Genomic DNA, 27,935 nt, shown 5'->3' with positions numbered 1-27,935 from the left:
TTTACACAAACTCAAATATCGTGATTACAAAAAGCTCATTGCATCTAGGATTACACATCCCTCACTATTTCCATTTTGAGGAATCTTATTGTGCCACAAGTTCATAAGTAAGACAAGATAAGATAAGATAAGATAAGATAAATCTATTAATGTCCAACAAAAGACCACCAACACTCTAAGGGACTGAAAGCATACAAGGAAGCAGCGGACTACAAGAAAATAAATAAAATTGTTGCATAGTTTACTAGAACTTATTTATCAATAGACAAAGAAACCCATTGTTCTTCTTTGCATGGTATCAAACTCATGGATACTCAAATAATACGAAATCAACCGAAAACATTTGGCAACCATATGGACCCTGGAAGAGGTGTTTGATGTTGTCCGTAAACCATTATCCAACATTGCCTGTAAATACATTTTAACATGTAGTCATTATTTTTCTTCTTAATCCAACTTAAATTAAAGTAAATGCTGAAAAAAATTTATTTAATTTAGTATTTTCACTTATTAATCTACTTAATTAAAACTAAACATCAACTAAAAGTTTTTCTATCTATTTATAATTTTTTCATTGAAGCATACAAAAGTGCTCCATTAAATTTGAAATATGTAATCTCATTTATGTAGTACACTACCATTTTCACCACCAAGATCACTCAAGTCCCCTTTGTATTTCACGATATCACATTCTAACCAATATGTGGAAATTTAAGAACATCATAGATTTGTATATCATTAAAAGATAAGATATGCATGCAAAAAATATTTGTTAAATCCAAACAATCTAATATTTATGTATACATACACACACATATACACACATGCATGCACACAAACTCGTGCACACAAGTTTTGTAGATTGAATGCACTTTAGTCCTTGGCCCTTAGCCAAAGAGGTTCAACCTAAGGCTCGTGCACATGCACACACAAAGACACAAACATGTCAAGAGACGTGCATGCATATGTACAAGCACACACACGCACAAAAACATGTGTGTGCGTACGCACACACAAGTTTTCCAATATCAATATTCATCGATCCTTTGCTCTTAGCTAAAGAGTTTCATCATAAGGATCTATACCGAGTATCTAGTTTTTATGGGTGACTTCCGTGAAAGTATTGACAATTTCATATATAAATTAAGTTGTTCAAAATTTAAATTATGGAATTTAAATTTTAAGATTATGTTACAACTAGGAGCTAGTGATGATAAATCATGTAGCATTGTTTGAACCTTGAAATAATACATCTAAGTATAGGAAGTGTTTGTTCACTAAAATTCTCAAGTGTTCTTATCCATTAATTGAGTCTCATAAACTTCCAAGGTTCCATGGCTACTATGTAACAGTCCAATGGCCACATCTCATTGAGACTAGGTGGAGTATAACTTTAAAAAAATACCAAAAACAATGTAATTATTTAATAACTGTAGTATTGTGATAGTAGAACCATCATGAAGTAGGATACCACACCTAGAGGAATGCATGATAATTTTATTTTTTGATGCCAAACTATGCAACTTAGAAAATATATTGTGATAGGTGTATGATAAAGTTGAAGGTCATGTGCAAAAGGATTGTAAATGTAGTTAGTGCCCTACTATGAATTGCATGAGTAATTCAAAACTCGTAAAAAAAATTAAAAGTTGGTCCTAGTCCAAGACTATTTTATAGTTTTATCTCCAAAAGATAAATTTAATGACTTCCATTTATAGAATGAATATTCTTATCCTATTTTAGGAAATGATTTAAGAGAATATATTTGAGTTTGTTACCATTGCTAGGTTTTTCTCGCAAGTCTTTTCCTAGAGTAAAACTCGTTTTTCTTATATTGATATGTTGCTAAAATCTATCTATATCAAAACTTATTTGCATTGTTTCTCATATGATTATTGTATTTTCCTTTAGTTTGGCATCAAAGTTAGAATGCCTTGATTAGATATATGGGAGAAAAGAATATTTACTCCCTATTATATATATGTTGTGACCAAGAAGGTAATCAGGTGCACACCACCCTATTAAAGAGTGTAGAGAGGAAAGGGTCCAGAAAAGAAGTGCCCAGCTTGAAGACTTCCACTTGGAACCCTTCCTCATCTGCAACTCTGCTACTATTCATGGATTTGATGGCCTCACTGATGATGGAGATAGCAAAGAGATGACATAGGAGTGGGGACTGAGGAGGATGGGGATTTGGTCAAGAATGTCATAAAGGGTGGAAGCATATGTAACCAAGGTGCCAAGATCAAGTGTGGAAGAGGGGAAGGGGGGGATGTCAAGGGAAGATGGTGTGCTAGAAGAACTTGGAGGACTACAAAAGCAAGGTGCAGAGGGATCTACAATACAAGGCAATGAATAACCACTTGATATGGTGGAGGAGGAGATAGTGGGATGTCTTAAGTGAAGAAAGCTCACGAAAATAAGTGGAAGATGTAGATGGAGGGACTTGTAGTCCTAATCGTACCACTAGTTCATGGGGCAATTAAACAAGGAGGCACACATTGTCGCAAGGGAAAGGTCAAGGGGGTCAAAGTGAAGAAGCCATATGAGGTGAAGGGTGAAGAGATCTTGGTCCCCACTGTCAAATAAGATGAGAGTGCAGGTGGAAGGAGTCTCAAGACACCAAGGGATGGGGGGAAGAGGAAAGCCTAAGGGTAAGGCTAAGAAGGGCGTGGTCAACAAAAGGAATTCAGGAGATAATGAATCAGATGATGGAGCGGAGGAAAGAGGAATGGGAAAGAGCATAGTCCACAACACTCGCATCCCATAGTGGGGTCAACAAATGAAGAGGTCAAAACTAGGAAGGTGGGAGAGACCATTAATGACCAATAAGCCTGATGACATGCACATCTAAAGGATACGATGACCATATCTTGTGAAGGTCCCTCTACAATCCTTGAATAACACTACAAACTCAAGGTGCATAGATCCGACTCAAAGATGCAAGCTGAGTTTGGCACCCTGTCATTAAGGGGGCATAATGATCTCTAGTTCGTGCATTAAAGAGCCCCCTAAATGATGATATCAATGATGATCGAAAAGCAAGTGATGCACTCTAGAAAATCCCCAAAAGGATCCCCATCATGACCACTATGCATAGCACAAATTGAGGAAGTAAGTGGAAAGTAGTAAACAACAATGAAGATGTCCCTACTAAGGGCAGCCAACAAAGCAATATGAATCCACATGAATCTAGCAGAAGTGTAACAATACACCATAAAAGTCACGTAAAGCAAGCAATCCCTAACTAAGCAGGCAACCCCACTAAATCCCTTGACCCTACTACAATACCTAACCTCATCCCTTCAAGTCAAAAACCACTAAAAGTCAAACACCCCAAGAAGAGGGCAAGTCGAGCTCATGTGTATATTTATAACCAAAAGAATGTTTGTGAGACCCATATAAGTATCTAGAAGAAGATCACACGTAGACCAAAAAGTATCATCATTATTTTAAAAATTGACATGCAAGGAGCAACCCAAAGACTCCCCCATGCCCAACTACCCCATTGACCATCATTTGGCCTTCATAGTCAGTCTTGATTTGTACCTCGAGGAAAAGAATCTTGTATAATTGCCTTGAGGTTCCTAATAATGACCCACTTCCCAACATGCCTAGCCTCGGCAACAAGCCCTCGAGCATGTTTCAACTCTACCACCTGAGATTTTGTGAGGTCTTCATCTAGGTAAATCTTAGTGGGAATAGGGAAAAGTTTCCTCCTCATCTTAAGAACACAATCAGCAAGTGAAAGGAAATGGAGGAAGAGTGTGTCATCCTAACCAACCCATGCCCTATCTATGTGTAAGGTCTATGATATCAACTTGATCCTTAAGGAATAAATATCTTGTAGAAAGAGGCTCGGAGGGATAAGGAGGAGAGAGGCCCTTGACCCTTAGGTTGAGCTCCCAAACCTATGAAACATGTTCATCAACCATCTTTTCTTGAACCAGCTTCACCAATCCGGAAAGCAGAAATGGTTTGGTGTTGTCACAAAAAAAATCTCATGACTTCAGTTGGTGCTTTGTTTTGGTCTTGAAAGATTTGTTATCAACTTCTGCCTACTTTTTCTTTAAAGTGTGGATTTCATAAAGTTGCATTTTTTTGCTCTCAACATAGTGTGAAGATCATCAATGTCAGAAAAGGCAGAATCTAGCTTGGTTGTGATCACCCAAACCAACTGTGTGATGGAGTCCCACTACTTACCCATCTCAGGAAAAATTACCAAAAATGAATGTAAACTTTCCCTGAACCTGACGTTCTCATTCTCCAATTTAGTGATATAGTCAACAAGGCACTGGTATGTTACAAGTGTTGCCAGAGGTTGAGATTCTGGCTCCAAACCAAAGCCACCATCAAGCAATTTGGCAATGGACAAGAACAACAAGAGCAAGTATGTCAGCTTGCAACACACAACAAGAAGGCCTATAAACTCCCATTAAGTAGGCTCGTGAGGAAACACATAGCTAAAGAAATGCACAAAGAATTTGAAATGCCTATTGTAGATGAGTTGTCATTTTGTATTGGTCTTCATGTTATGACCTAAAAGATGATATATTCATTTTTTAGACCAACATCAAAGCATTGTTTAAGTTTGGAATAGAAGACACTAATCAAATGTAACTCCTATGGCCATTGGTTGTTAGTTGAAGAAGGATGATGAGTCTTTGGAGGTTGATAAAAAATTATACAAATTTATGATGGGTGAACTATTATACTTAACTACATCAAGACAATATACTATACAGACAATCTACTTAGCTACCATATATCAAGCTAGTCCAAGACAATCTCATGAGGTGACAATTAAAGAAATATTCAAATATTCGAAAGCCACTTTGGATTTTGGTCTGTGGTATATTAGGAATGGTGATTTTTCACTAGAAGGTTTCATTGATTTTGATTGGACCAAATATGCACATGATAGAAGAAGTGCAAGTGGTGGTGTAGTCTTTCAGGAAGACAGATAAGTCTCTTGACAACCAAGAAATAGGACTTGATTTTATTATCCACTATAGAAGCAGAATATATTGTAGCAGTGTCTTGATGCACTTAGATAATTTGGAAAAATAGATCGTTGGTGATGTGAAGGTAAATCTTGATAAAGCAATTCGTATAATATGTGACAATACAAGTGTCATTAATATTTCAATGAATTTGTAATGTGCTCAAAGACAAAACATATTTCCATCTAGCATCACTTCTTAAGGGTCTGTTTGGTTGCAAGAATTGTTGAATGCCACATTCAGTAATGCTAGAATAAGCCCACTTGTAGAATTCACGCATTCTTAAAATAATTCCTGGAATATCATTAGGACATGTTTGGTTGAACTGGAAGAGGAGTCAAAAGATGCATATTCTATGTTTGGTTGTAAGAATTGAAATTAGAATTGGAATAAGTTTTTTTTTTTTTTTATTAATAATTTGAGCATCAAACGACATTAACGAGTCTTTTTGGAGTTGGGCCTGCTCAATACATTTGAGAAAAATCAGTTCAAACTCCCCACTATTCCTTTGTCATTGCTTGTCTCACTACATCTCACCAAAAAATAACTTTCCTCCAAAAATTTGGCTTATGCAACTAGGGTCAAACCCGACGAGATATAAAATTTAGTTTTAAAAAAATGGAATAGGAATAGGCTATTCCTATTCCACCTTTTAAGTAGGAATTTTGCTATGCTCATTTTGGGCTAAAATTAGAATTAATAAATTCTAATTCTACTTTTCGTGTTTACAACCAAACGCTGAATTTCTGAATTCTAGCAGTCGAATTTTCCTATTCCCATCAAATTCCAACTACCAAACAGGCCCTAAGGGAAAAACATTGCTAAAAAGGAAGTTAGGTTAGAGTATTTGTCTAAGAAGGAACAAATAGCAGACATTTTCACTAAAGTTTTGCTAATGATACTTATGAGTCTCTTAGACAAAAGTTGAGGGTTACTATCCCTCCTTTTTCAGACTAGATGCATAAAACAAGTGCATCTTCCTAAGGAGAGAATGATCATTAACTACATTTTGTCTCCTAGATTCGCATTTGTGGTTGGTCTCGAGGGAAGTAGTGTAGGTTGTTAGTTGCAAATTGAAAATGAGAGTGTGTCATTTGTCCTTCATGTCAAAAGGGAAGAAAAATGCATATTTGACATTAGTGTTGTCATCAATGACAAAGAGGGAGATTGTTAGCAATTGTGTTGTCATTGGCGTTGACCATTGTGGCATTAGTGTCAGCATGTTGAAGGTGGAAATAGAAAATTGATGGAGAAGAGTAGTGTTTAGATTGTGAATTTGAAGATTATTGATTGATGAAGAAGATTTGAAGGGTCATTATAGTTGTAGACATTGTAAAGCTAAGGGTCATTGATTGGCAATGGAGATTTGAAGACCTTAATTTGCAAACAAGGGTATTTGGTTACTGATTTGTTAGTGATAAGTCCTTGAAGAATAATAAGTGTTTATCATTGTGTACTCAAATGAATTTTTGATATTTTGATTATATTTCTAAGGTGGTATAAGGTGTATACGGAAGATGGAAGATTGTTAAGGTGGTATATGGTGGATACAAGTATCTAAAGACCTTATGGGAACATGATTTATGTTCTTCTGCATAAGATGATTGTCTCGGGCAAATTTGGTAGTAATGACTTCACACTAAATATTTCACTATTTTTCTTACATGTTCCCAACTACACTTTTGCACAAGTTATGATGAAATACTTATTGGTAGTATGGTTGGCTACCAAGCATAAATTGTATAGGCTTGAAGAATGTTCAACATTGCTCTACATTGGCATTTTAGCTTGTGTAGTTTGGTGGACATGGTCAAATGGTTGTTACATTGTTTCAATCCAAGTTTATTATGATGGTGTGCTTTGCAGCTGAAGATTTTTTGTCACAAGTGCAATACTATTATGTGTGTTTACTTATGGCTGACTCCACTATTTGTGGTGGCTAAGTTTGAATATTATTGGATCAAATCAAGATAATAAAAGAGTTGAAAGGTAAGGGGTGATCATGTCATGACATGTGCTCTGCATGGCATTATGTGCTTCAGATAATGTTTTGGAGTCGACTAATAACATGGTTAATAGCTTTTCTACACATTACATTTGGGATTGGTTTTAGAGGATGATGTGATGTGTGTGCTTTGATCATAACATTTGAAGAAGACATGTTGAGATGTGTCTAAGTTTCTTTTATCTTAGGGATTAGACAAAATTTAATATTTTTACTCATTGGTCGACTATGTATTGATATTGCTTATTATACTCAAGCTTGACCTTGATAACAATTCTGATGGACAACTACTATACATGCATGTGTAAATGAATTGATGAAGCATGACATGTGAGGTTATTGCAGAATATGTGTGGATCAAATACAAAAACTGAGTAATGCAAGGAAAAAGTGTGAATTGTAGTGTTAATCATTGTATCTAACATAAAAGTTGAAGAAGTTGATCCAGAGATCCTATATTGTTCAGATTTTCTCTATTTCTATTGTGAGACAATATGCTCTATTTGTCACAGTATGAAGATATATATTTGTTGTGCAAGTTCTCTATGGAATAATGAGTTCCTTGGCAAGTGTGTCTAAAATAACAAGGACTAGTTCCCTAAATTTGGCCGACAAGTTTGTAATCAATTGTTTCACATGGTAAGATTGAATTGTTGTAGTGTTAATTGGTGTATCTAACATAAAAGTTGAAGAAGTCGATCTGGAGATCCTATAATGTTCAGATTTTCTCTATTTCTATTGCAAGACAATATGCTCTATTTGTCATAGTATGAAGATCTATATCTGTTGTGCAAGTTTACTGTGGAATAATGAGTTCCTTGGGAAGCGTGTCTAAATAACAAGGACAATTAGTTCCCTAGATTTTGGCCTAAAAATTGTAATCAATTGTTTCACATAGTAAGATTCTCATTGTGATTTATCCTACATTGGATATTCCACATAAATCTGGTATTTATGTGTGCTCTTATCACTCTGTGGTTCATTGATAATTAATTGGATCATAATAACTGAAAAATGTGACATAATGAATAAGAATTGTTTATGCTCACTCACCACCCTCTCAACATCTTGTGGTGTTCACCAATATGCATACATGTATACATTGAGAATTGCATACACAAATGCACACAGGCAGATTTGCAAACATACGTACATGCATGCATTCATACATCTATACATGCATACATGGATAAATATAGACATACATCCATACATGTCTATAGAACAATGCATCCATAAATCCATAGGCACATGCATTCATCCATACATGCCTCCATACATATATGCACGGCATACATTCACCTACACATCCATACATGCATCCATAAATACATACATACTTGCATATGTCTATGCACACACGCACACACACATATATGTATGTATGTATACATATGTGTATATATATACATATGTACATATGTACATATGTATATATATGTGTGTGTGTGTGTGTGTGTGTGTGTGTGTGTGTGTGTGTGTGTACATATATATATACACACACATGCAGACATATGACAATAACTATCCAACCAACTCAATTCACCACATTTGACAATTTGATTATATGTATCAATTATAATAAAAATCACAATACGGCTTGTTCAAAATTTTATTTTAATTTATAAATAAAAACAATTTGTCAAATGTAGTGAATTGATTTGGCTGGATAGTCTTTTCGCATACATACACCCATACATGCATATATACATTCATTCATCCTCCTAAATGCATACATCCTTCTATACATGCATCTATAAATACATACATCCATATATGCCTATATACATCCACGCATTTATTCGCATATGCATGCATCCATACATACATCCATACACCCATTCATATATCTATTCACATATGCATGTATCCATACATACATCCATGCATATAGGCATACATACATGCATGTATGCATCCATATTTGCATGCATAGATCCATATATAAATGCATACATACACCCGTGTGCATGAATGCATCCATCTATGCATACATGTGTGCGGACATGTGTACAAATTTTCATGTATACATAAAGCCGTACACGCCTCTATCCATGCATACATAGATGCAGACATGCCTACATGCATGCATGCATACATACATGCATATATAATGTATGAATGTATGTAAGCATGTATAAATGCTGAGATCATGTAATCTTCATCATTGAAGCTATACGAATCTGACAATTGTAATTTAAACATCAAAAATACAGAGCTCCGTGTTAAATAATATAATCATGACTTGAATTAAATCCCTTTCTCAGATTCAAGTATTTAACATTTTAATTTACTATAAAATATCAATACTACTATTATCATCCTCCCCCTCTATTGAGATTTCAGTGTTCAATTAGATCTCAAGCTATTGTTATTTCTCCCAAGGCACATGCTGCCCATTCTATTTAAATATCAAATGGTTCAAGCTCAAACAGCTAATGGTAATTTTATCTGTGCCATAAATGGTAAATGTGAATCTTATTTTAATTGGTAAAAATATACCTTTCGCTATCTCAACCTTTTATGTTAAAGAGTATCCCTTGCTTCCTAAGCCACTGATACCAGAAATGAGTTTGTGTGAATAACATAGGACCACCATAGCATTACTCTTCCCTATTAGAAAGCAAAGCTCAGGAATCCTCTGGATGCCCATAATATTTAATAAATCAACATACCTTATAACATCAACGAATATAGAATTATATACCTGTATTAAAATATGGATTTAAAACATCCTCGCTAAAATTTCAGTTTTCTTTTGGATTCTATTATCTGTATAATACACGGTGTGCCATGAAGGCAACTCATTGTGAACTGGGAAGATTTAGAAGAGACCATAAAAGGCTATTTGATAATATTGCACACAGGAAAATGAACTCATTTGTCTAAAAATATGTTGTGAGGATATGAAATTCCAATTTTAAAAAATCATGAATTTTGCAGATATCAAATAAACCACTTTTTTATCAGATAAGGTTACAAACCTCATTAGCTGTAGTCCTCCTTTAAGTGCCCATTCTAGTAAGAATGGATAGATACGTCCAGGGATAAAGATGCTCATTGAATGATCACGCTTTTGATGACAAACTCCTTGAAAAAGTACCGCAAATGCCTCCTCTGATATAGCTATTGAATGACCTTCAAAACTAAAGCCTGTAGTATATGCTCTGTATAAAATGAAATGATTTTAATGAGCCAATCTCCATTAAATAACTGAGAAATGTTTACAATTTGATTTCTTGGGAGTAATATATCTAGAAAAAACCATGCGTGACAATCATACTTAATCTACAGTAGAAAACGGCGGTACAAAAATGCAACCCGGCTTTTTGAAGGCCAATATTTTACTGATACCATCAACCTCTGTTGTTGCAGTTCAATACTCTACTCTCACTGATAATGGATAGAAGAAGAACGAAAGAAAGAAAACATAGCAAATAATACAAATAATGCACAAACTCCAGGTACTCTCAAACCTATACTCTGTTAATTCACAATGAACAGCGAAACAAATTTTACAAATAGAAAAGGTAACAGCAGGAAAAAGATGAATTTGAATATGAGAAATTCACCTTGAAAATGGTTATCCCAGGCGAGTCTTCAAAACTCTATTTTCTAATGCCAGCAACACACTCCGCTCTAAATGTGTTATTTCAAATAATAAATTAAAAAACTACTAAATACCCTACGATCAGTTACAAACCCACAAACTGAAGTCACTACAATATCTCCTAAAACAGTTTGAGCACGACAACTGATGGAAACAGGGACTCAATTGTTGGTTAAATCATTTATTCGTCCTAAAACTCAAAAGCTCAAACGTTTGACCTGGACTCTATTAGGTTAATAACATAGCGAATTTTTCAAGGTTAAAATGACAGCAAAAGTCATATTTTTTTATTGGAAGTCATCTAAAAATAAGTTTTAGGTATCTGATACAAACCCACGGTGTCTAAAACCTCTTCGGCTAAGAGCCAAGGGCTAAGGAGCATTCACTTTTCCAAATTCGTCAGGGGCATGATCCCGCCTCATCCCTTATGATGTCTCAAGCCTTGCACTCAACAAGACTTGGTCCCTGGTAGGCTCATTGTGAGCTATTCAACTTCACCAGTAAACCAAAGGCCTATTGACAAAGTTGTATTTTTTTGAAATATTAAAGTTTTGACTTTTAACTGTTCTTTTATCTATTTTAGTGCTGCCCAATTCTATCTTTGGAAAATTCACAAGCTTTTCAGCAGAATCGAACTATGAATCACAGGCAGGTTACTCATCTACCCGAGAAATTCATAAGTCCGGCAAGTGCACGCCAAGTTTTAGAGCCATGGTTTCATTATTTAATGACATTCAGATTTCGAAATAAGAGAATCTAACAAAAAGCTTACCATGAAATATAAATCCAAATTAAATTTGCCAACAAAGTCACTTGAGAAATGAAGTAGTATGAGAAATACTGTATCAATTACCCTATTCTGATGTTGGATCTTTCTTGCTTGTCCGCTTTTATTTCATTTGTCCTAATCAGCATTTGTATATGCAGTTTTTTGTCCCATTCTATAACTATAGGATATCCATAAACATAAAACACACACGTCATTTGAGAGCAAATTCTTTCTAGAAGCAGCTATCTTTCCTACAAATTGTACCATTGACTAAATTTCAAAAAAATGAAAACACAATGAAATTTTTTGAAATTTTTAGCATTTGATCTTCATGATCTGTATATTTTGTGATCAAAAACAACAAAATTTTTAAGAAAAATTCACCATGTTTTCGTAAATCTGAAAAAGAATCATGTTTGACTTTCTTTTTGTCTTTGATGCATTTCATTTAGAAATTACCAGCACCATTCTAAAACCTATGTTGACTAATAGTTTGTGAAGGAATAACCAGATTCCTTGTTGAATCCCTTTGAAAACAATGCTCTATTAGGAATCAATTTCAAACTTCCACAGAGACCAATCTGTATTTGTAAATAAATGCTGGCTATAGTTGTTCTCTAGTCCAAAATCGATGACGATTTATTATTCAAGTTTATGAAACAACGAAAAGATGATCATAATTCTAGCAAGCCAAGGAAAAAAATGTTCACAATAGGAAGTTGAAGTAAGACTTTTGGTAACATTGATGTTGTCCATGATTTCTGAAGTTGTCATTTGGCCTTTTACAGATGATGTTTTCATTTTCTATGTTATATTTTTCTGATACATGCTCACAAGTTAGGCTCCTTCAGTAGGAAAGCTATGTTTTAAAGAAACGCCTCACAATTCCAAACTACTTTGAGCGATATCTGTTAATCTGTATGGTCTTGAGTAGCCTATGAATCTAAAAAATAGATATACATGAGCAAGTTAGTGTACTGAATACTCAGTACAAAAAGGTTAATGAGGAATTATAAGGACGATGACATTAAATCCTGCAAGAATTTAAACCAAACACATTCAAAACAAATATCAAATTAATCTATTCAGCAATCTTGTGACCCACACTATTAGTCCAGTTGCTGATTTCAAAATTTCAAATCTAATCGAAGTCTTCAATTTTTCTATTTGGACAGAACCTAGCAAACTCAAAATTAAAATCTTGTAAACGATCTAATTCCTTCAATTTTCTGCATTTGTTTCGAATTTGACAAGTGAAAAAGAACAAACATGACACTTTTGCAAACTCCAACTCTAGGCAACTTATTTATAATCACAGACACGTTAGAAACAGTCACACAATCATTCAACAAACACAAAATTTCTTGCACTTTTACTTAAGAACAAAGTAGCCATTCATTCATGTATCAAAAGAGAACAAAAATTAGTCCTAACTTTGTAAACAAAATATTCTGCTATCTAGTATTTTTATATTTACATTGAAAAGTATCAAAAAAATATTGGAAATCATACTGTAATATGCCACCCTTCACTGCTACCCATGCATCTGCAGGAACCACGTTAAGCATCTGCTGTATATATGTCTCTCGCTCATGTCCAGTCACAATACTATGAAGCTCTGAGCAAAGGCGCACATCAGATTCTTCCATAAGCCGTACTGTAAAGTCTGCATATTTACACAGAGTGTCAGTAGTGAAAATAAGTAAATTCAAACTCAAGGCAAAGAAAGAGTAATAATATTTTTCTTCATATGAAAACATTCATAATGTGAATGTCTAATTTTACCTTCTTTCCTCATTTCCCAAGCACATAATTTCTCATTCATTGAACCTTGAAAATAAGTGGCACATTCAATGGGTCGAAACCCCAGCTTTGCATATAGAGAGAATGACTTAGTATTTGCTGCAACCTGAAGCGACAATCCATTGATGACAGGACATTTAAGTCTATGTTAAATTATGCTTGCATATCAAACAAATCTGTTGAAAACAACCAGTTTTTATCATACTGCGTGTATTGAACTCTTATTGCACACAAACAGAAAACTATGGCAGAATGTTTAACATCTGGATTCTGAACTTAAAGAAGGGCTGATGAGTAATTTCAATTTTGTTAAACAGTGCAAATTTATTAAAATCTAGATAATTAATTAGCATGAATGGTAACTCCTAGAAAAGTTGTCAAATGAAATCTCATGTTGGCCACTCATCTGCCAAAACTGGCCAAGAATTTATGCTTCTAAAAAGGCAGACGTGCGACACTCGTATGTATAAAACAATCCCTAGGGAAAAACAGTTTTCATGAACTTAAGCCATCTTTACAGAGTACTAATTCGAGCATTTGATGATTGAACTCAAATCCGGTCTGGTCTTACATTTTAGCGACAGCCACCATATACATAGCCTCACAGATCATGCCCAACGCAAGGTATGAGCAATGGGCATTCAATAAGCCAGAAAAATGTTGTAAAAACTTATTTGTATGGTAAACTCTGTTTCTGGCCTAGAGGAAGACTTCTTTAACAAATTTCAAACTACTGGACTGCATCCCATACACACACCTAAAAAGTTAAAGAAATGGTTAATAAGTAACTAAACAAACATGCAATATGAAGTTCAACTTCCAGGGCACATTGGACTCTTGAGTGCTTTCAAGTACACATAGGGTGATGCAAAGGACTCAAACTTATGTCAAATGCAAGCAATTCGCCTATATTTATTACCTAAGCTGACATGCACCAACAATAAAGGGTCAATAATAGAAGAATCTGTGTGTAAACCAAGCAAACATGTTATGGATACAATCGCACCTCGAGTTCACTTTGGACTTTCCTAAGTGTATCTAAACTTGTACTCCAACAGAGCATGACACTGTGACAAGATAAAGCAATTGCTATGATGATAACCTGTGTTCAAGCCTCACTCTGTATGCTTCAAATGACTGCTATAGGAATGCAAGCCACGCCTGAAATTTCTCTGTGGCTTGTAAGAATAAAAGAATTTTATAGGTGATGGTGCAATTGATTTAGTACATTCCAGTGATAGTGACTTCTAATCCGAGAGCTGTTCTAAAGATGGTGGATCTCTGTTTGACAAGAGATTCAAATGATGGTGGGTGACTCATTAAATTCCAGTAATAGTGACTTCTAATCCAAGAGCTGTTCTAAAGATGGTGGATCTCTGTTTGACAAGAGATTCAAATGATGGTGGGTGACTCATTAAAGGGACAGGCTAATCTCCAGAGAAAATGTACTAAAGACAAAACAGAGTCAAACTTTTTTTTTCCAAATTCTGTTTTTTTTCCAATTTTTTGTTGTTTTCGACTACAAACTATGCAGATCATTAAGATCAAATGTTGAAATTTTCGAAATGATGTTTTCAATTTTTTGAAAATTGGTCAATTGTACAGTTTGTAGGGAGGATAGCCGCCTCCCTCATTAAAGACTTGGCTTAGAGGATTTCGACATGTTCTAGGCTTGATTGGACATTAATTGCAGCGGATTCTAATGAAGATCATTGGGTTGAATAATTTACATTTGAAAAAGGTAATATCAAAATGTAATTAAAAAATTTTAAGTTGGGGTCTTATGGAAGGGGATTCCTAAAAGTAGAATTGGAATTGTCAACTACATTTTTAATGGTTGTGGTCTCATGAATCTTGTAGTCTGGTTTGGTTATAAATTTTTAATTTTTGATAAATAGCAAAAAAAAACATTACTAAATTGGTATATCAATTTCTAGTTCCAACCCTTCTCCACTATTAAATGTAGAACTAGATCATAAAGGAGAAAATTCTAAATAATCTTACAATCAAACAAAATCTATTCATGATACTACTTTCTTTGTCGTAAACAGAGCTTAAGCCCCTCATGAAACCCTGCTTTACAAACAATCATAAAACTAACATGGTCAAGTCCTGTAACTGATGAAAGGAGAGCAACGGCATATCACCTGAACAAGACTGATGGATTTGGCATTTGTAGCATTTGCCCTCTCTATCAGAGCATTCATAATTGTCTTCCCTACTCCCTTGTTGCTATGGGCAGGATCAACAAACACAGGCCCAACTAATTGAAAACTCTCTCCTAAAAAATGATAAACTGAAATCCTTCAATGCGCTATAAAACACAATATTCAAAACATCGTAACACATCTCACATTTCAAAAAGAATTGGAAAGGAAAAAATAAGGTGTTTTAAACGCTGACCTGTAAGATGGAGGAAAGCGGCTCCAATTGGTTGACCCGAGGCTTTATCCAAAGCAGTGATTCCATAGCTCTTCGGAGACTGAAAAATCCGACGCATAAGTTCTTCAGCAACCTCTTCTGTCTTAAAGTCTACGGAAGGAGGTACTCCAACAGAGAGGTTGAATTCTGCGAACGCGTGATACATAATGGGTGCCAATGCTTTCAAGTCCTCCACAGCTGAAACTCTTAGACTCACCGCCATTGTTAGTACCACGAATTACAGAGTTGTGAATCTGTATCTCCTTAGCAAAGTCTGAAGGCTTCTGCCAAAGGTGAATTGGTTTTATGCCAAACTCCATGGTCAATAGTCAAAAAGTCTATAAACAAATCAATTTTTCTGTCAAATGAATTGTTTATGTTATGTCTTGTAGTTCTGTGACCGCATCCAATGGCCGGCCAGCTGATTTAGGCAACTGGTCATAGCATTTAGCGGCCACCCAATACTTTTTTCGTTTTTCGTTCGGGAAGAACCCTGGTTTCGGACTGAAAGAGTCTCACTTAGAAAATTGAAGACTCGTTGCGAAACGTACCTCCATTTTAAAAATAATATAGAGCAATCGGGCCGCGCAAATAATAAATTAAAAATCACAGAACAACGATTCTCTGAGTTTTAAATTAATTAATGAATTTTTTAAAAAGTCACATCAGGTGCATTTCTTCGGCTCGGGTGCGCAAATGTTTGGAAGGAGGCAAAGCAAGTTTTTAAGTTTCACCAGTGGGCTCTTCTTGTTTTGTTTTTTTTTTTAAATAGGTAATGGGGAAGTCTTCGTTATTTCTTAATGATTTTTTATTATTATTTCGAAAGATTAATTGTTATGTATTAAAGATATTTTAGATGAGATGCTCATTGTTGACTATTTCTTATTAGTTATTAGTTATTCTCTCAAAAAAAATGTTTATTTGATTTTTTCACAAATTAATAAAAATAAACAATTAAATTTTATTGTACAAAAGTATGGAAGTTGATTATTAATATTTATTTTTTATAATTGAAAAGTATGATTTTTCTTATTTAGCATTGGTTTGAGCAATTAGAAATATCATTTTTTCTTCAATAAAATACAAAATTCATAACATTATAACACTTAAAATTTTAAAACTTCTCAGAAGCTTCTAGATGAAACCTTAGATTTATCCAAAAACATTTGATTGTGTAACAATAGAGTCCATCACTGCAATTGTTGTCGAAGAAGAATCACTCAATAGATTTGGAAAATTAAAGGATGTATTTTTTATTTATATTAGTAGATCTAAAATTATTTTTCCTATCTCCTTTAACATGTTCTTGGAGGCTTCAACATTTGAAACAATCATGTAGGAGAGACAATTGGTTTCATCTCGAATGTAATGGAATTCATTCCTGAGATATGAAGAATTGGGGATGTTGACACATGAAAGAGATGTTGGATACAATTGATTAATAATATGTTGTCCTTAATGTTACACAAATGTCATATCAGTTAACAATCAGTGCATGCCGAGCTTACTTGGTCAGTGAAGATAGTTTTTCTAGTCTACCGAGCATTCCTGAGTTCACTCTTTGCAAAAGGTAGTATCTACCAAGCTCACTCGGGCATCGAAATAAGTTATGCAAAAAAGAGTGTTAACCGAGCTCACTCGGTTAACAAAGGGAAAGTTGAATAGAGTCAGTGTTAACCGAGTTCACTTGGTTACCAAAGGAATTTTGTAAGTTCGCAGTGTTAACCGAGCATCTATTGGTTAACACAAGAAATCACTTCAAAATCAGTTTTTACTAAGCTGGCTTGGCTACCAAAGGATTTTCTTGTTTTGGTATGTAAAGTTTAATTATTTTACCTATTGATTCTAGCCGACTAAGGTGATGAATATTGGTTATTCTAATTTGTATTTGAGCTGATTTGACAATCTGGAAGGTATAAGTAAAAGGTCAAATTGTGATTTCAAAGTGTATGTGATGTATACAAGTTGAATGTATTGAAAGAGATAAGAAGAGAGGAAGCAAACTTGAATGATAAGCAAGTATCCTTGCGGAGAAAAAAAGTGTTATTCGATCAGGAAGGATTAAGTATGAACCAGAACAGAGATCTATAATCAGCAATCCAGTTGCATCACAATCAAGTCAATTCATTGTTACTCTCTAACCATTGTAGCAGTAATCTAAAATCTCTTCACAAAGTTGTTTAACAGTCATTTGTAAATCCTCTAACAAGGTGACAATTACATTGAATTGTTTCAAGACCTTTTACAAGGCCACTCCTAATAGGGTGATTAAATCCTTTAATTGGGTCACACCTAACAGTGTGTTTTGTAACCTTTAACAAGGTTGGCTCCTAACAAGGCTCGCTTCAAAAGAGTGAAAAATAGTAACTAGTTACATTGGTGGTTTTTTCCAAATTGAGTTTTCACATTAAATCCTAGTGTCTCATGTGTTCATGTTATTTCTTTCATGCTTGCAAGTAATTATTGATAACATCTTAAGATCTACTAAGTTAAAACACAATTTGTATTTACCGAGTTACAATAATTTTCTATGTGTTTACTAAGTATCAGCAGTAATCAGTTTTGCCAGTCTGAATTTTATAATTGACATCTAAGGGTTCTGAAATTTATTTTAGTGGTAACTGATTGAACCCCCACTGCCCCCCCCCCCCTCTCTCAGTTACTCCTCCTTATATTTCCAACAATTTATATCAGAGCTTTTGGTACTTGCAGAGAAAGTTTCAAGGACCTAAGCTAAAGATCAGGATGTCTTACAAAAGAGAGATTACAAAGCTGAATAGAGACAACTTTGCAGCATGGAAAAGACTTATGAGGCTTCATCTGGCTACTATCAGTGATTCAGGATGCAAATATCTTGATGAAGAATATAAAACTCTCACTGGAACTTTATCAGTTGAAGATATTCCTAAGAAAAAGAACCATAACATCATGATGATTGACATTGCATCTGCTCTCAGTTATGTTGAATTTGATGAGGTAAAAGACTATAAAATTGCTTTTGATATGTGGAACAAACTGAAAGAAATCTATGGAGGTGATGACAATGTAAGAAGAACCAAAGCAAAAAGCCTTAGAGGACAATTTGATCAAATGAGAATGAGAGAAGATGAAAATGTTGCAAAATATGTGGAAAGAATCAAGGATAATGTTAGTGCAATCAAAGCATCTGGAGGAGAAATCAAAGAAGAAACTGTTGTAAGTAAAGTACTCAGAATTTTGCTTCCCATTTATGTGATTAGAGTATTTGCCATTCAAGAAAAGAGATGTGATTCAAATAACAAGATAGGTTTGGATGCTTTAGTAGGAAGATTGACAGCTTTTGAACTAGATAACTTTGACAACTATGTTCCTGCTTCCAAGAATTTTGAATCTGCATTTGAAGCTAAACTCTCACTTTAAAAAAAAGGTAAGAAAATAAAAGATAATCAATTAGAAACTGAAGAAAGTCCATATATTGATCTTGAAATTGTTGAAGCTCTACTTGTAAAGAAATATTCTAGGAGTAGAGGAAAGTACAAAGGTAAAATCCCTCTAATATGTTTTTCTTGTGACAAAATTGGTCATATTGCTACTAGGTGTTCAAACAAAGAAGGCAATGAAAAGAAGAAAACCCACAAGTACAAAGGCAGGAAGGAATTCAAAGGTCATAAATCCTACAAAGACAAAGGTAAGAAAACGTGTTTTATGGCTAAAGATTCTGATAACAATGAAGATGAAATAGTATATATTGTTGTAAAAGATGAATCTGATGATGAAGGAGATAAGATGGCACTTGTCTCTCATGTTAGCAAAAATAACACATGGATCATAGATAGTGGATGTTCTCACCATATGACTGGAGATAGAACTAAATTTGAATATTTTGAACACTATGATGGAGGTAGTGCAAGGTTTGGAAACACTGAACCTTGCTGCATAAAAGGAAAAGGTTGTATCTCATTAACTAATGAACTTGTATGTGACAATGTCTATTGGGTTGAAGGACTAAAACATAATTTACTGAGTGCAGCATAGCTGAACAACATTGGATTCGAGGTAGAATTCATGAATGACGAGGCAAGACTATTAGATAACCAAAGAAATCTGATTAGATCATGTAGGCAAACAAAAGCTAACCTATTTTATCTTGATCTTAGTGATTGTTCATGTTTCATTGCTCAAGTAAAAGAAAGTTGGTTATGGCACAAAAGACTATGTCATATAAACTTTGATAATATGGTCAAGATTAGCAAACTTGAAAGAGTAAGAGGTTTTCCCAATTTGAAGAAACTTGATGTTGGATTATGCAAAAATTGCCAAATTGGTAAAATGGGAAAGACTAGTTTTAAATGTAAAAACTATCAGTTAAAAGATGTCTTGGAAATTGTGCATACCGATTTATGTGGACCCATTGGAATAGAAACTTATAGTGGAGAAAAGTTTTCCATTCTTTTTGTTGCTGATTATTCTAGAATGGTGACTATTATGTATCTGAAAGAAAAATCAAAAGCTTTTGAGAAATTCAAATGGTATATGGCTAGAGTAGAAAAAAGAAACTGGAAAAAGATTGAAATGCTTGAGATCAGATAGAGGTGGTGAATTCATCTCAAATGAATTCAATAATTTTTGCATTGAAAGAGGAATCAAAAGACAAGTAGCAGCCCCTGGTACTCTTGAGCATAATGGAATAGCTAAAAGAAGAAACAAATCCATCATGGATTGTGCAAGGACACTAATGATTGAGAAGAATGTTGCTATCAAATACTAGAAGGAAGCTATCAACACTATAGTCCATACTTTAAACTGAGTTCAGTTGAAGAAGGACTCAAACAAAACTCCCTATCAACTATGGTATGGCTACAAACCCAATGTAAGTTACTTGAAAGTATTTGGCAGCAAATGTTATATCTTGAAAGAATCCAGAAAAGAAAAATTTGATGTAAAAGGTGATGAAGGTATATTTCTAGGATATTCCTGCAAAAGTAAAACATACAAATGTTTAAATTTGTCTACTCACAAAATCATAGAAAGTGCACATGTGAGAATTGATGAATTTGCAGAAAAGACTGAAGAAGAAAGCAAAAAGGAGCTAGAAGACTATAGAAGATTTTTCTACTATGAAATTGATACATTGACAAACACATTTGACAAAAAGGAAACTTCATCTCCTGAGCTCTCCAAATCTCCATCAGTTACCGAATTGCAAGAAGTGTAAACTAAGTCATAGGGACCCAAGTCGCATTCAGAGGCTACTGAGTTAGTGCATACTAAGTCTGAAGACCCGAGCCATGGATAGAAGGACCCAAGCTGGAAGTTGAAATTTAAAATGAAGGTAGTACAGTTCATTCAAAAGTCAAAGAACTTGTATTAACTAAATATGTCAGAAGGCATCACGCACCTGATTAGATCATTGGAGACAAGTTAGATGGAATAATGACAAGAAGCAAACTAAAAGAAAGTGTAAGGACTTTGTTGGCTTATGTAGCTCATGGAGGATTCAAAGTATATCAAATGGATGTTAAATTTGCATTCTTAAATGAAATTCTTGATGAGGAAGTGTACATTGAACAACCATAAAGTTTTGTTGATCCAAACAAAAGGGACATGGTCTGCAAATTACACAAAGCCCCATATGGTCTCAAACAAGCTCCAAGAGCCTAGTATGAAAGACTACATAACTATTTGATATAGATTGGTTTTCAAAGAACAAATGATAACAACAACCTATACATCAAGGAAGGATCAAATAAAAAGATTGTGTTGGCAGAAATATTTGTGGATGATACTCTATTCATAGGAAATTATGACCTATGCAAAGCATTTTCAGAATAAATGAATAAAGAATTTGAAATGCCCATGTTTGATGAAATAAAATTCTTTGTTGGATTGCAGATATAGCAAAACGGAAATGGTATCTATATCACTCAATCTAAGCATATCAAAGAGATACTCAAGAAATTTGGAACGAAGATTCAAAACCAATTGGAACCCCCATGTGTATTGGACTTAATCTTACCAATATGATGATTCCAAAGAAGTAGATCAAACCTTATATAGATCAATGATTGAGAAATTACAGTATGTTGTACATACAAGGCCTGATATTGCCTTAGCAGTTGGGATAGTGGCAAGATTTTCAACTAAACCTAGAGAAAACCACATGATGGCAGTAAAAAAAATCTTGAGATATTTGAAAAGTACTGAAGACTATGGCTTATAGTACAAACTTGGAGGCAACCTTGACTTAAAAGTTTATACTGATGTTGATTGGGCAGGAAATCTTGATTACAGAAAAAACACTAGTGATGGAGCATTTTTTCTTAGTAAAAGGCTGGTATCTTGGACAAGCAAGAAGCAAAATTGCACATCTCAATCTACAGCAAAAGAAAAATATGTAGCAGCAATAGTGAATTGTTCTTAACATTGTTTGGTTCAAACAATTGTTGGAAGGAATGAAGGTTGAAATCAAAGAGCCAATAGTGATGTATTGTAATAACACAAGTGCAATCAACATATACAAGAATCTAGTGATGCATTCCAAAACAAAGCACATTGTCATAAAATATCTCTTTGTAAGAGAATTAGTATAGGATAAAGAAATTAGATTGGAATATGTGCATACAAAAGAACAAATTTCAGATATATTCACAAAGCCATTACCTAAAGATGCATTTTTGTATCTAAGAGGTAAGCTAGGGGTCATTCTCCTATCTGAAGCTCACTAAATAAAGTTTAGTGATGCATCCACAAGAACAAGGTTGAAGATTAATCATTTGATGCAGTATTGGCAAGAACATATTGCAGATGAATCTATACTAAAGGTATGTTGATATTAATCAAAATTGTCTTTGGCAGGTGTTGTCAAAGAGGGAGAAGTTTAGTGTCATATCTTTCTAAAATTTTGCAGAGGAAGAAGTTAAGTAGTTCCTTCACAGACGGAGAACACTATTAGAGAAGTTTCCTATATAAAATCTAAGAGGGAGAAACTTTTTGACAGAGGGAATCCTATTCTCAAAATTTCATTATGCTATGACATGTTGTGTTTCCATCAATGCCAAAGAGGGAGATTGTTGGATACAATTGATTAATTGTGTGTTGTCCTTGATGTTACACAAATGTAATATCAGTTGGCAGTCAATGCGTGTCAAGCTTACTTGGTTAGTGAAGACAGTTTTTCTAGTCTACAGAGCATTCCTAAGTTCACTCTGTGCAAAAGGCAGTATCTACTGAGCTCACTCAAGCATCGGAGGAAGTTATGCAGAAAAGAGTGTTAACCAAGCTCACTCGATTAACAGAAGAAAAGTTGAATAGAGTCAATGTTAATCGAGTTCACTCGGTTACCAAAAGAATTTTGTAAGCTCACAATGTTAACTGAGCATCTGTTGGTTGACACAAGAAATCGCTTCAAAATCAGTTTCTATCAAGCTAAGTTGGCTACCAAAGGATTTTCTTATTTTGGCATGTAAAGTTTAATTATTTTTACCTATTGATTCTAGCCGACTGAGGTGATGAATATTGGTTATTCTAATTTGTATTTGAGCCGACCTAACAATCTGGAAGGTATAAGTTAAAGGTCAAGTTGTGATTTCAAAGTGTATGTGATGTATGTAAGTTGAATGTGTTGAAAGAGATAAGAAGAGAGGAAGCGAACTTGAATGATAAGTAGGTATCTGTAATCAACAATTTAGCTGCATCACAATTAGGTCAATTCATCGTTACTCTCTAACCATTGTAACAGTGATCTAAAATCTCTTAACAGAGTTGGTTTAATAGCCATTTGTAAATACTCTAACAAAGTGGAAATTTCATTGAATTGTTTCAAGACCTTTTGTAAGACCACTCCTAATAGGGTGATTAAATCCTTTGACAGGGTCACACCTAACAACATTTTTTGTAACCTTTAATAGGCAAGGCTCCTAACAGAGCTCACTTTAGAAGAGTGAAAAATAGTAACTAGTTACATTGGTGGTTTTTTCCAAATTGGGTTTCTACGTTAAATCTTGGTGCCTCATGTGTTCATTTTATTTCTGTCATGCTTGCAAGTAATTACCGATAACATCTTAAGATCTGCTAAGTTAAAATACACTCTGTATTTACCAAGTTATATTAATTTTCTATGTGTTTACTGAGTATCGGCAGTAATCAGTTTTACCAGTCTGAATTTTATAATTGGCATCTAAGGGATCTAGGATTTATTTTAGTGGTAACTGATTCACCCGTCCCTCCCCCCCCCTCTCAGTTACTCCTCTTATATTTCTAAAAGGAGAAACTAGGAAAAGAAAGTTGTTATTTTTCTTTTATCACTTTATACACCATATAACATAGGCAAATTGCATTTTCTTAAAAATTCTTCCCCAAGCTTTACTAACCTGGATCTTCCAAATCTTGCTTCTGGTTCCAAGTTGTCTTGTCTGTTCACAACAATGGTGCCTAACAAAGCTAGGGAGAAGCTAGTGATGGAGAAGTTAGGAAGCTGGCAATTGAGAAGCTATTTCAAAAGAGTGAGTACATGAGGTTATTTTGCAATTCCTAAACAACTCAAAAGGCTTGTAGTACTGGCCTAAAGGTTGAAGACCCTAAAGAAAAAGGATGTATAAGGTAACACATTTTTTCCATTTTCACCCCCCTTTTATTTTGAAAAACAAAATAGGGTAATTGCTAGTTTACATAATTATATTTTTCTTGAGACAATTGTGACATGTGGAAATAATCAATTATTGTGATTAGCAAAGTTAGTTACTTTGAAACCCTAAATTCCTCGAATTTTATATAGAAATCATTATATAGCTACATGGGATCAATCAATAGTTAGAATCCCAGTCACACTCAAACTCTAAACATAAATATCTCTTCAACAAAAAGGTTGGAACGATCTTTTGTGTAGAACTCGTGCTAAGCCTAAACCCCTAAAAAAGGCACAAGTACTTTTGCATTATAGTAGAGATTTAAATGATTGGAACTCTTCACTAGCAGTATATGAAATAATTGTTATCCACAACTAATAATGTAATTGGTAATGCTATGAATGTATGTAAAAGAGTCATATCACTTGTTATGCTATCATTGATGTCAAGTCTTAGTTGGCTAGATATTATGTTAATTCAAGAGAGTGCCATATGATTTGATTGATGAAGAGGATTTGGAGAGAGTATGTTGAAGACAAAGTTAATAAGTATGTTATTCAATGAACACTTGACTGCATTAGATGGTGATAATGTAATGTTGGTTTAATTGTTTTACAATCATGCAATATTGTAATGTATTGAGCTACACAAGCTTAATCAAGTGACAAAGTTGAAGAAGGAAGACAATATTTGATGAGTGACTATAGTGTTCACCAAGTAGCTAGTATAGAAAAGAAGAAGTTCGGTAATATTATCCGAAAAAGTATAGTATTGATCGAGTACTATATTACCCGAGTAAAATGGTGTGTTCACTGAGTAACAGTTGGAAAAAGAAAAGTGTAAAGATGGAATCAGAAGCTGAATTTTTATGGAAATATGGAATCTTTGAGATGTTCAAAGACACAAGTCAAATTTTGTCACAAGGCCAATGATTGAGAAAATTCAATAAGGATCTGATGATGGAGATTGCAGAAGGATAAGGATGTGCACAAAGTTCTATGAAAGTTATATTTTATTAGTGGCTAGATAAATTGTATTTGGTAAAACCTGAGATCGACAATTATGATTAAGTGGCATAGTTTGGAAGAATCTGGAAGCACAAAAGTGATTATTTAAGGAGATGTTCAAGATAGTTTTTGGTTGCTAATGAGGTTGTTTGTTGATTATTTTGGTTGCTAATGAGGTTGTTTGTTGATTGTTATTATTAAGGCAGTGATTGTGTGAAGTTGTTGAAGTTGAAAGAGGATAGTTATGCCAGGTGAACTAAATAGGGTTGAAAGAAGGAGAAAGAGTGAGAGTGTGAATCAACCAGTCAAGAGAACAAATAAAGAAATCAGAAAGAGGCATAGCAAAAAGGTGATCTGAACAAGTAAGCCAGTGTTATACCTAACAAATAAATTTTTACATTGTTACTTTCTAATCATTGTAGTATAAAATCTCATAAATTGAGTTGACCTAACAAGTCTGTGAAATCCTTTATGGTAACATCGATTTGTGATGTTTGTAAGTCCTTTAGATCAAGCCACTCTTTAGCCATGATCAAGGAGTGATAAGGTCTAGATGATCGTTTAGTTATAATCCTCTAATAGTGTCACATTACTAATGTGTATGTAACCTGTAACAAGGTTGGCTCTTAGCCGAGCTCACTTCAGAAGAGTGAAAATTTTGGGTTGTTAGTCCCAGGTGGTTTTTCCCTTTAAAGGGTTTTCACCTTTAAAATTTTGGTATCAAATGTGCTAATATTGTTATGTTGCAAGTAGATTACATGTTATCTGTTGAAGTTGATGAAAGATCAACTCCAGAACTCCCAAGAATCACCTATCACAGAAAAAGAGAAGCAAAAATTAAGGAGGATGGAATTCCCAGATCCATAGATGAGACATTTTTTATGAGAAAAAAAAGATTACTATTATCAAAAGTGAATTAATAAAATAACAAAGAGATTAAAACCCTAATAGATAACTAACCTAGGTTGCATGACAATAATTTTAAAAAAAATAAACTATTATATGCTCAAAGTTTAGCTTAAGTAAACTAAAGATAATAAGTGAATAATTAAATCAACATGATTTAATTCATAAGGCAATATCTTATTACTCTAACACCCCCCAAGATAAACTTAGGGAGTGGCTAAAAACCTAGAAATTACTATTGAAAGCAAATTTGGGTCTTGACAACAAGGCCTGATGAAGTATCCAAGCACAACCAAAATTTTGTAAACAGGAGAAATAGAGAAAACCTCGTGGGAAAAACCCTACTCCAAAAAGATATGGAAATAAAATGTTCCCAAAGATAGGAACAAAAGGATGATCACGAAGAACACCACTAAAGCATGAAGCTGCAAACATCACCATAATATTGATCTAAAGAACCTCCACTGTATAGAACATGACCAAGTAGAGAAAACTAAGTCTAAAGAGCTAATCAATCAAAGATGGAAGGTATCTTTGTGGCCTCCAAAAATAGGAAAGAAAGAATGTCTATATGGTAAATGATCCATCTCACCAAAATCCATAGGTATCGAGCCACTACAATCGCGTAGTATAGATGATCAAATACTAAATACATAGCTCACTCCATTGAACCAAGAAAACAATAGAACCAACATAAACCCCCTATTATGTTGAGAGGTAACACATGAACATTGAAATTGAATGCAATATCTCTTATAGAAAAAAGAACTAGGAACATCGAGAGTACAAGAGAAGTACAACCACCTATAATGGCACATGTGATCGACATATGATCAGAATAATGTCATAGAAAGAACACTTACTTGACAAAGGAAGATGGTGAATATGGCCAACATGAAACCCCCTAAGGCACTTTATAATGTAGTGCGAGTATAATAAAATACAAAAATGTGCAAAATCCCAAAATACAATAAAGTGACACTTTATCTTAGTGCAATTGCAAAAATACTACAAAAGGATGTTAATAAAGATCAAAAGAGATATAAGGTTGATACAATAGATAGTACAACCCATGAAAAATCATCTGAAACAACAAAATCAATCTCCAGACCTAAAATAACCGAGATATCCATCAGAATACAAATAAAATAAAAAATTGAATGGGATGTTCCTAGAGCAAAATTTGGAAAATAGAATGTCTCAATATATGTCTCCTGGAGAGCAAAATAGAACCTCTGACTTTGACTACATAAACTAACAACCAAACAACATCAAAAGTCTAAATAAACTTAGGAAGCATGCTAGTTTGTACCAAAACTATCTTGATTTCTATGCCGAAAAAATTTGGTCCGCATGTCAAAAATCTCAATTTGTGTGCCCAATTTTCTCATTTTTTCATACCAAAAATCTTAATTTTTGTGTCAAGAAATCTCAATCTACGTACCAAATTTCAGAAAATCACCACCTTGGGAAACATGTCCAATTTGGAAGCAATATTCTTTTGCCTCAAATTCCAACTGTGTCCAAATTGGACAAATTTTATATGAAAATAAGGATTTTTGGGCTCTGAGCTCAATGGTGATGTCTGTTTAGGCTCAAAGTGACCCAAAAATCAATGATCCCCCAAGATTCAATACAAAATAACTTTGAAAAATTAAACCCTTTCAAATAAAAGCATGTATCTGAAAGCCAAACCAAACTTCTTATAAACAAAACAGGGGCATGAAGATCTAGAACTCTAATACCATGATGAAGTTGATGAAAAATCAACTCCATAGCTCCCAAGAATCACCTGCATGCAAACACCT

The 27,935-nt window shown here is 34.2% G+C and overlaps 2 protein-coding genes across 3 annotated transcripts in view; both read right to left on the bottom strand.

Annotated features, from left to right (window-relative positions):
- Positions 1-27,893, bottom strand: LOC149551189 (uncharacterized). Of its 2 annotated transcripts, XM_089786765.1 has the most exons (7): positions 27,873-27,893; positions 15,594-15,895; positions 15,338-15,471; positions 13,173-13,296; positions 12,900-13,053; positions 9,993-10,175; positions 1-408 (listed from the first exon to the last, which is right to left on the bottom strand). In XM_089786765.1, the coding sequence occupies exons 2-7, from the start codon at positions 15,832-15,834 to the stop codon at positions 330-332; spliced, it is 915 nt and encodes a 304-aa protein (XP_089642891.1). In that variant the 5' UTR covers positions 15,835-15,895; positions 27,873-27,893; the 3' UTR covers positions 1-329. The 2 variants fall into 2 exon arrangements, with proteins under 2 accessions (XP_089642891.1, XP_089642892.1); XM_089786766.1 differs by lacking the exons at positions 9,993-10,175; positions 27,873-27,893 and having other exon boundaries at positions 124-408; positions 15,594-15,961.
- The window catches only part of LOC149551188 (uncharacterized), a 167,041-nt gene continuing 166,576 nt past the window's right edge, over positions 27,471-27,935 (bottom strand). Inside the window, exon 6 of the mRNA XM_089786764.1 lies at positions 27,471-27,933. Within this exon, the coding sequence (XP_089642890.1) occupies positions 27,894-27,933 (40 nt within the window). The 3' untranslated portion in view covers positions 27,471-27,893. The remainder of the gene's footprint in view (positions 27,934-27,935) is intronic.

Source organism: Cupressus sempervirens, chromosome 6 (genome assembly GCF_028749045.1).
Source record: "Cupressus sempervirens isolate cs-2001-9-10 chromosome 6, ASM2874904v1, whole genome shotgun sequence".
NCBI classification, from domain to species: Eukaryota; Viridiplantae; Streptophyta; class Pinopsida; order Cupressales; family Cupressaceae; genus Cupressus; species Cupressus sempervirens.
Note: the sequence above shows the minus strand (reverse complement) of the source record. Positions and strands in the feature narration are given on the sequence as shown.